Here is a 10,718-nt window from a genome sequence, read left to right on the forward strand (position 1 = left end):
TATAATAATTGTATCAGCTTTTAATTGACTCACAACTATTGTTGTCGAATTGTCACATCATGCATGTGAAATGGTGGTATAATCTATCATACATGCATTGGAATGGGGAAAACATGTTGTTAATAATGCTGTTTACATGATTACAGAAACGGAACACCAAAGCGATGATACTTTACTGATCGCTTTAGCCTCAACGATTTGTATTGTCTGCATTGTCACTGTCATTGTGCATATAGTAGTCCGTCTTTACTGCCGTAAAAGGTCCTCACAGACAAAACCGAGTAAGTTTAAGTATTGAGCCATTATCATGTTTTAAGACATGGTTTCCTTCCTAATTCTTTATCTCTTTCTGCTAAAACAGTACAATATGTTAAATTCGAGTTTAAAACGTTCTTTTTGACAGTAATATTGTTTCGATCATGATTTATTATTATAAACAATCGGTACCTTTCCTTTTGTTTGTGTTGTTAATTTCAAACAAAAGACAATATCAATTTCAATTAGATGCAAAGTATGATTTGTTGGAGGAATGTAAACAACTGAACGTACTGATTAGAATACATCTTAAATGTTGATAGCATAATATACTGTTACTAACATTCTGAAAAATAAAAAAGATCTACCAACAAAAGCAAAGTAGGCATAACTTGAGAGATATTCGAATAATGCACTCGTCCGTGATACGAAATACTTCATAATATAAAAGTTCGGTTGCATTCATATCACAAGTCTACCGAAAATCGAAAATAAATTGGATACTGAGGATTGCTGGGTAAATTTACAAACTGAACAATATTATCTACGTCTATTGTTTAAGATATCATAAAATGCTAGATGTGAAGGGTTGCACAAAATTAGAAAGCCATCCAATTCCATTATATCATGAGATTGCTTTTTGCCTACTGCAGAATTGATTTGTTTGTGTTTTTGTGTGTTAGTATAATGTGGGGACACCACAAAAACTGTTACAGATATGCCGTGCCGATAACACGTATATACATTGTATGCATATGTCTTAATTTCCTGGCTTCACTGCAGGTCGAAACCCCCTTCAGAATTGAGAATTTGGAACTGGGTCATGACGTTAAAGTGAAACAACACTTGAAAGTTTCCCCTTAATACACTCTGTGGACACGATATCCGCGTGACGTTGGGATCGCGATTACTAAAAGCCTTACGCTCATTTGCTAACAAGCAAACCTAAACTTTAAGTAAAGCGAATATATTTTTCGAAGGCTGCCTTGTCCAAGCTACATAAGCTTACGTCTCTTACAATACACGTTATATATTGTCTAAAACTACCTGAAACAAACATAACTTTGTTTCCGCAGGCGATACCGTCAAATTTCACAACGAAGGGAAAGTCAAAACAAAGCGACCGTAAGTACAATATGTATATATATACACTATGTGTGGTGTAAAAGTAATACGTATACTAGCATGGCTTATGTTTGTCAGCTCATTTCTTATATCGCCTTTTTTTAATTCGGCAAACTCACCTGGGCATCGTAATAGTGTTGTATTCTTTATATTATAGTACCACGTTATCTATCTATATATCTATAAATATCTAGAAATAATAAGATGACCCAAGCAAATTAAAAAGTCATACGATTTACTAACAACAAACGCTGTTTATCGTAACATATTTAGATACGTCGACATGGGCATACGAGATCACAGCGAGAATGGAAACCAACGAGAGACAAGTAGTACCGGTGACATCTATGAGGATGTAGGCAACGCTGAAGATCTTGGAGCTAACAAACAAGACTATTATTACATAGATACGCCTGGAGCAGAAAATGAACAACATAGTGACATGTATATTAATACTGATACCATCAATGTCGACCATGAACCAAGTGTTTCCATCCGTAATGATGGCGATGAAGATGTGTACGAAGAAATTGACATTCCGTCTACAAGTCGCCTTAACAGTTGAGAGGGGTGTTCAGTGTTGTTTTTAAAATATAGTGTATATAATTATGATTGCCATACTTCCTGTATGGAACCTATTACCATATAGCGAAAGGTTTAGGACCATTTTCCCATTGCACTGGAAATTTTCATGTATACAGTAGCATCCCCCTTGGTAACAATAAGAACGCTGCTGTTGATTGATTATATTTCTATTAAAAAGTCCAACACGGTGTATGTGTTGGTTTCTTAACAAAATAACTTCTAAAAGCTATAGGCACCTGGCACGGCATTCCCCCCGGTCACATTATACTGACAACGGGTGAACCGGTTACGCCTTCCTATTGATGCTTTATTGTAACTTTGTTGAAATGTCATATAACGCTATTTAAGCATTCCTGTATATAATATTACTTAAACGTGTCTTAATATTTGTTTCTCATGCTGTTGTCAGAAATGTTAAGAGAAAGATTCTTTCATAAAATAATTACATCTAGACAGTTGGTTTTCGCTTGATGTGACTAAATAGATTATCTTAAATGAAATGTTATTGAAAAATGATGATGTATGTAAGATTTTTTATTGAGCATTTAGATTGCATATGATTCATACAATATACTAATATGATTATATTTACAAAGTCGAAAAGTATTTAATGTTTTTGTATCTATTTCTTTTATCTCACCTAGTCCGAAGCAGCTGTGTAGAGCATCCTTGGACAACGGGTAGTCAAGTTTGGGTAAACAGAGAGTGTGCCCCCCCCACCCCCTTGGTGCAGAGGGGTTCAGCCCAATAGGGGAAATTCAGGTTTTTAACCAAATTAGGTCCAGAGCATCCTTTGGCATAGGGAATGTCAGGTTTATATAAGCAAAAGGTGTGGCTATGGGGAGGGGCAGCAGGGCGGGGCACAATACAGGAATTTGAGGTTTAAAAAAAACTCCATTTCATGGAAGCAGAAAGGAGGAACCTAATGTGGGACGGGTGTTGCTGAGAGACAGAGTCAAGATTTGGAAATAGTTGCAGTATTATATGTAATAAGAATAATGTTTATGGTAATACGGCATTGGTTACATGGAAAAAAAATAGTTGGTTGGCTCGCCCCTTTGGATCCTCTCATAACATGTGTAGATAGAAGTAGTTTATCCATAGTCTTTGATAATCAAATGCAATAATATGTTAAAGTATGTTTGTTTACTTTTCAAGGAACGAAAATGGAATAAGATATTTCAAAGTTTTCTTTTGCTTTTATACTTAGATATTTGTTTAGATATAGATATTTGTATAGATAAAAAGCATGTTTCGAATAAACACGAGTATTTGTTGTCTGTTTTTGCACAACCTACCAATAACAATGTCATTTGCAAATATCTATCGATATTCTAAAATCTTTACATATGACCTTCCCATTTTCCATTAACTCTATGAAAAGTCAACCTGTAGTTACTGGACAGTGGGTTTTCTATGGGTTCCGTGACGTCAGTGTTAGAAACCACTCCCTCCAATACGATAGCCGCCATCTTTTTGTTGTCGTTAGGTTGATAAAGTCGCATTTTGACGGGTTTTGCAGACAATGAAGACATCCAGATTAGGAGGGGAAGTTCTTACTTCTGTATAAAAAAAATCTGCACATATACCTAGAGCATTTAACTGCAATTTGACAGTTGCCGTCTGGTTACATTTTTTAATGGCGACCGTTGTTTGGAAAGTTGTCGGTCCGATAATGGCCGTCTGCGGCTGTTCAAAGAATTGGACCAGTGAGATTTTGCAACAGCAGGAAATATAAATTAAGCTCATCCGACTAATTAATAAAAGATAGGTCGTATGAGGAAATGTAAATATAACGATTGAACGTCTGTTAGATCGGACGTCATACTATTTATCTGTCACCCAGATTGCATTCATATTGGCTGTTACTGCAATATGACAGACGTTCAATCTCTAAATATAAGGCAAAAATATATGAAAATGTGTACATAATATTATCCAAATTGTTTTCAAATCTTCAAAAACAAATATTTTTGTATTGCCTGGCGCGATAACTCGTTTAACTTGAATATCTGTCCATAGAAAGTTTACGTCTGGAGACATCTTTAGTTGCTTGAAGCCCAATATAATTGGTAAATGCATAATAAGCTACCTATATAAAGCATTCATAATTGAAGAGTAAATTATTTTATATGTTCTAACGTTTGTTTTGTAAAGGTATTTAGGTATTGGATTTGTCCAACTTGACAAAGATATGTTGGTATGTGCGCGCCTATAGCCAGTGTACTGTTTTATCTTGGGATTTACTCAAACCAACAAGACGAAAACCAATAATAAAGCATGACTGCATGACACTGCTGATGTAAACCAATGACAGCCTAGGAAACTTGACAAACACATTTCATATTGACGTGTTAATTTAAGGAAAAGTGTCTTCAATAATTGTCTGGTTATAAAGCTACGCTATCAATTCAATTAACACGTGCTCAGCTGAAGTAAACTACTCTTTATATTTGCATTAGCAGTATTAATTTGGCAATTCAATTCGTCTGATCAGCAGACAAAACTTTCATTTTTAGACATATAACGTTTGATAGAATGCATAAAAGTGACAATCTGAATGTTGTTTAAGTGGTGGCTGACTGCCAACTTCAATGTTGATGACGTCACATACTTGTGTCTCGTTTATGGAAAATATGCATATCCCCGCCCACATCTATCGTTGTTGACGTCACAGAAACCTATTACGATATTTAGTAAGGTTATGATGTAATGGCTCCAGTTAACAGGACAATGGTTACCATGTGAATATCAGCGTAGACTTAATATATATAGAGAATACACGCACATACAAAATATTCGATTTTCAGTGTAAATATCACTGCTTTATGCATACTGCCATTATTTTGACATTGATCTGGAGAAAACATATGCTGATTCTTTTTTCCATGATTTTTTTTTACATTAATCTACTGTCTAGTAGTTTTAAAATGTTATTTGTCTCAATGATATCGTTTTGCTGGGTAGCAATACATGGTCATGGTTATATTTTCCTTTTGATTTCTCTTCTATTCATGACCGGACGTGTGTTTTCCTTGTTGAGTCCGTCCGCTGGGTAACTCTTTACATGGGCGTTCGATATTTCACCCCCCGTATTTTTGTTTGTCACTGTAAGATATGGTGTCCAAAATTTCAGGTATTTTTCGGCTTCATTGCCTACATATCCGCCAAGTTGTTATATATTCACTAACTTAACAAGAAATAAACTACGTGTCTACCTTGATAAAGATTATTGCTTAAACGATAATACCAATTAGGTTAATTGAAAACATTTGAAGGGAAGTATTGATAAGAATAAATAAAAATGACAAGTCTAACCTGATAAGACTGTAAACATGATGAATGCTAGAATATTTCAAATGCTTCTGAGTTTATTAATTTTACTCTCACTAGGAAGTTTCAAGAAAAAGGGAGAAATCTATAGTAAAATGCAGAAATAAGCGTCATCATACATTTTTGTTTTAAATATAATTAACTAATTGGCGTAACATACCTGGTATCTTGATCGATCGTCAGTATTATCATTGTCGTTGTCTACTGATAATAATCCTTCAATATACGAGGAAAGGCAAGATAGTCAAAAAAACACATAAATAAAAGATAGTCAACAAAACACATAAATAAAAGATAGTCAACAAAACACATAAATAAAAGATAGTCAACAAAACCCATAAATAACTGCAACGATTAGTGACATAAAATGACGCACGTTAAACGAGTCCTGACTGTGCCGACCAGGAACCATAATACTGTATTACTTATCTAGTCTTAATTGTTTGTTTGTTTGTTTGATTTTGTTTAACGTCCTATTAACAGCTAAGGTCATTTAAGGACGGCCTCCCCTATCTAGTCTTAAAAACTGTCCATTGTATTATATAACACTGTCTCCTTAAACGTATCACCTCGGGCTTTGCGCTTAAGTGATATGTAGATAATTACATTCCAAAAGGTAACAGTCAGTAGCAATGGCTGACATTGTTTGCAAGCCGTTTATAACATGGGAGAAAAGGCATTATACTTCATTTAAATCTGATAAAAATAGACACCTAAGTTAAAGCCTTAATATGAAAAGGCAAAGCCTTGAAAGAGCGTAGCTTTTGTTGATCTCTGATATATACTGATTCAGAATACTACTTTCAGAATGAGATAAGGTAACATTTATTTAAACTCGGCAAGTCGAGGAATAACAATAAAAAACAAGCTCTTATGAGATAAAGACCGACATTACAATGAGGGAGACCGGGGCAAGTTCGGCCTATTATTATTTAATTCCGTTTTGGGAAGTCCGTTTTTGAATATTATTGAACTTTTCCTGTCGGGACATCGGATGGCCGAACGGGCCCCGCCGTGGAGTAAGTTAGGACAACAATTCGGGTAAGTTCGGCCTCCTATGCAATCGGTTGTATTATGACGTTGTAGCGTGTACTTCACAAGCCCGTGAGAGTTGCAAGTTCTGGTTTCGGTACTTGTAAGTTGCACGAGGGAATCGCCAGTACTGTGAGAGTTGAAAGCACAGTGTATGTTGCTAGTCAACATAAATATGGACAAACTATCACTGGCACGGCTCTATAGGTGCTTAGTGTTTTTGTGATTTTACATTTTTACCCAATGATTGAGATATGAAAGGACCGTCATAATCGAGGGAGCGTTTACCGGCGGTTATTAGCCTACCGCACTCAGAATAACACGGCTGTGTGGCCCGTTGTCCACGAATTACATACAGATGAATGTTTTCGTAAATGGCATAAGTAATATCTGTTAATTAAAACAGGTATTTAAAGGTTCCAATCGACATAAGTTAATATACAGATCAAACTTGCCATGGACTTACGTACTGTAGTGTAAGAGAACAGGCGTTTGAATTAAATATTAACACCTAAGCTATTCTCTAAAATAGATAGGATATTATATATATATATTTTATTACCGATGCTATTAATTATTGACAGAATTTTAACCTCCAATGCTAAGATGAAGGAGATACCTGCTGTTTCATTACCCTTTGATAATATAGTACCAAAGTTAATGACACAAAACATGCAACGCCAGATTTTACCGCCAATTTTACGACTTGCCAGGGTGTCAGGGAACCTGTTCGCGTCCGAATTTATATTTCAATTAATTATTTATGTACAGCAATGCTTGATTTAGCTTTTATGGATGTCAGTACGTTACACGTTTGACCGTAAAAAGTAGCAATTCCATTTACAGACAGTCCGCATAACTAGAAGCTAGATCATGATTTTCTTTCTACCCTCTCAAAAGTAATATTCTCCTGTTAAATCATTTTTCATTTGAGTTTTCCTTGCCATTTTTTCATGTGAATGCCAAGCCAACTAAACTGTTAAGATCCTTAAAGTTGTAAAAATTGGCTTAAACAAAAATATCAGGAGTGGCCGAACTTGCCCAGGTCTTCCGTATGTAGATTTGTTGTATTATTGATAATAGGTAAAAATGTATTCATAATGCAAATTTTGCATCAATGACGCCATTTTCTTCCAGTCAAATCTAAAGTATATAATTGTTCTCGTGCGTAACGTATATGATGAATCAGGTGGCGCAGTGGATAGTGGATAATTAAATCCTATGCGTGCTTCCGTCAGGGCAAAAAAAGGATGACTGAAACAAGTTGGGGAAAAACTGTTTGATAATTGCTATAGAAAAAAGTGCATATTACATATTTGACGATTAGTCTAAATAAAAGTATAGATATTTTATTTAAAAAACGAAAACTAATAAAGAAAACCTTGTTATACTTTGATGTAACTGAGATTGTCGTTATATCGATATGTATTCTCAATTCCTGTTCCATCCTGAAACACCGGATTAAATTCAAATTTTGTAACTGTCAACGGGGTATGGCAGGTAATGATGCCAAATTAAATTAAACAGTTTCTATATGTAACTACATGTAGTTATAAATCGGCACACGTTGTGAAATAGTAATGCGTTGCTGACAAAGTGCGTTGAATTCGGATTGGTTGTCTGGAAAATTATTGTTGATTTGGACATCTTTTATGAGTGGTGATGCAAAAATAATTTTTGTTACGACTAATTGCGTTCATATTATCAACAAATGGAAATCAAAAGCTGATGAAAAAATAAAAGTACACGTAGACCTATTGGTTTAATGCGGGTCTTTTTGAAGATATCTATCTCCCGGTAGAAATATTATCAGGAGCTAGTTGATGACAAAAAGGATCTTCAGAAAATATCCGCATTTTTATTTGTGCCTGTGATAATACTGAAATAAAAAAAGTCTAGAAGCATAGACAAAGAGATAAATGCAATGAACATCAGTTCCAATATTGTCCGGTTATTTTTCATCGTTCCGGAATTAACCGATGATGGCCGATGAAATGTGACGTGCTTATGACGTCATAGTGTGCTAATCTCTAAACGAAGTTTCATGCCTGTTAGTATCACATTTTGTGATAGACATTTTTCACACAGAATGTATATTAGTTTTTATCTAAATAAACAAGTAATAAAACAAGATTGTTTTCACTTTATGAAGATGTTCATGTATGGGTTGAAACACAATTGTCTTTGATTCAAGGATACACTTCCGGTTTCCCCACTGGACGTCTACTTGCGGACGACAAAAATAAAGGCAATGTGTAGCAAGGGGAAGCAACTCTGTTTCCGCACGCATGTGTTACCATTAAAGAACCTAAACAAGGTTAGTAACTCACCTATCGAACAAAACATGTCGTTAAACACGTCGCAGTTTTTAATTGACAGTGTATCATGATGCTCCATAAAACCAACCACACTTGACCAATAGATCTGATATCAACACGGTAGACCTTGGTAGATTTTCAGTTTTAATCACCCGGTGAACATCCAGTTATTACATCCATTTACCGGCCAATGTACAGGGATGTTTGTTAACCTCCACGTAACTTCCGCTTCAGTATAACTGTGGCACAGTTTTACCAGGTTTGTAACACTCAGAACACTGTTGTTTATTTTATCCTCATCATGTTTCATAAAAGTTATTTAATTTATGGCTTTCTTTATCAAAAAGGATTAATCAAACGCTTTAGTCATTCCAAAAAAAGTCAATTTCGATTACATGGTTGCTGGCAGTGATACTTGGGATCCTTTAGTGATTAAAAATAAACTTTCTCGGATTCTCAAGATAATTAGTAATGTCTCCCGTTGTCTAATTCAGGTAATTCCAATATTGAATTAAGTTCGTAAATGTGATTAAATAAGAAGTTAGTTCTTGTCACTTGTCATAGACACAGGTCTCGGCAAAACAGATGTATGCCTATTTGTTTTATATCTTTTGTATTAGCTCATCTGACCGAAAGACCGGTAAGCTTATCATGGCGCGTTGGCCGTCCGTCGACTTTTTCTTTAAAACGTTACTTGTCCTGAACGGCCCAGTACAGTTTGACCTAATTTAATCTGAAGGATCCTTAGGCCAAGGGCACTCAATTTAATATAAACGGTGGGTGTGGCTGCCCTAGGGACAGAAGAGCGGGGCTCAATAGGGAAATAGAGGCATAACCTTTAAAATTATTCTTCTACCATACCAAGGGCACTCAATTTAATATAAACGGTGGGTGTGGCCGCCCTTAGGGCAGATGGGTGGGGCCAAATAGGGGAAATAGAGGTGAAACATTTGTTGTTTTTTCTTCTACCATAGGGATTACAGGATTTTATCCCAATTTGGTCTTGATCATCCATGGGGCAAGATGATTCTATTTTGTATCGACCATGGGTGTTGCTTCCACGGGGCCAGAGGGGTATAGTCCTTTAGGGGAAATAAAGTTCAAATCTTCAAATCCTTCTTCTACCGAAGAATCAGAGGACTTTTTCCCAAATCGGTCTTGTTTAAATAATTAACACCAAGGAGCTACGATTAGACAGCGTCACGACATCCGGTTACAGTCTCCGATGGTAAGGGGGGGGGTATAACAATCTCTTGTTAAATACGTCTCTGATATTATGTATAAATATGACAGTTATTTGCAAAAAGATACACTCTATTCAGGCTTTATCGTTTTCTTTTTATCGTTTTGAAAATGACTAATGACTAGAAAAAAAAGATGGCCACAATGCCGCCATCTTTGATTTTGACATTTGAAGCTGTCTCTCAAATCGTACTGGATGGATCCTTCTAAAATTGCATATGTACATACAGTACCTACCATGGAGTAATATATCCTAACCTGAACTCAATGAGTTTAGCCGTATCTAGGTGAGCGATAGGCCCTCTGGGACTCTTTTTTTAATAGAGCGTGAAGATCCTATAAGGAAACTTGTAGTACCCACATAATTCATCAATATTTGAAAGACCTGGAACGATAACGTTCTTACGTTTTCAAAATTGTGAAACGCCCTCATTGTATCTATGGTACTGTACTTGGCATGGGCTTCCGAACGTTAGTTGTGACACTAACGCTATGAAATGCTCACAATGTACCTCACATTGCTTAAAATAGGAATACAGATGATGCGTTCCAACAAGGACGCTTCTCTCTGATCATTGAAAACAGTACTGTGGAGTGAAAGCTAACGCTTTGTTACACTGATATTCTACTGAGAGTTTGTTTGTTTGTTTGTTTGATTTTGTTTAACGTCCTATTAACAGCTAAGGTCATTTAAGGACGGCCTCCCCTGGGTGCAAGATGCATGCGTGTAGTGTATGTGTGTGTATTTTGGGAGGCTGCGATATGTTCGTGTTTGTCTCCTTGTGATAGCGCGGAACTGATGCCGACTTTATAGTGCTACCTCACTGA

General features: G+C 35.9%; 1 protein-coding gene across 1 annotated transcript; it reads left to right on the forward strand.

The window, feature by feature from the left end:
• The first annotated feature begins 91 nt into the window (after positions 1 to 91).
• On the forward strand, positions 92 to 3,219 carry LOC110450357. The gene is made up of 3 exons (XM_021497835.1): positions 92 to 281; positions 1,332 to 1,380; positions 1,654 to 3,219. Exons 1-3 carry the CDS (start codon positions 137 to 139, stop codon positions 1,943 to 1,945), a joined length of 486 nt encoding a protein of 161 aa, XP_021353510.1. The 5' UTR covers positions 92 to 136; the 3' UTR covers positions 1,946 to 3,219.
• The last annotated feature ends 7,499 nt before the right edge of the window (positions 3,220 to 10,718 follow it).

This window comes from Mizuhopecten yessoensis, unplaced genomic scaffold (genome assembly GCF_002113885.1).
Source record: "Mizuhopecten yessoensis strain PY_sf001 unplaced genomic scaffold, ASM211388v2 scaffold5185, whole genome shotgun sequence".
Lineage (NCBI taxonomy): Eukaryota > Metazoa > Mollusca > Bivalvia > Pectinida > Pectinidae > Mizuhopecten > Mizuhopecten yessoensis.

Excerpts from the sequence above, each read along its gene's own strand:
- LOC110450357 (XM_021497835.1), top strand. The coding sequence starts at position 137 with ATGATTACAGAAACGGAACACCAAAGCGATGATACTTTACTGATCGCT. Across the intron at positions 282-1,331 it reads GTCCTCACAGACAAAACCGA|GCGATACCGTCAAATTTCAC; the intron begins GTAAGTTTAAGT and ends TTGTTTCCGCAG. Across the intron at positions 1,381-1,653 it reads AAAGTCAAAACAAAGCGACC|ATACGTCGACATGGGCATAC; the intron begins GTAAGTACAATA and ends TAACATATTTAG.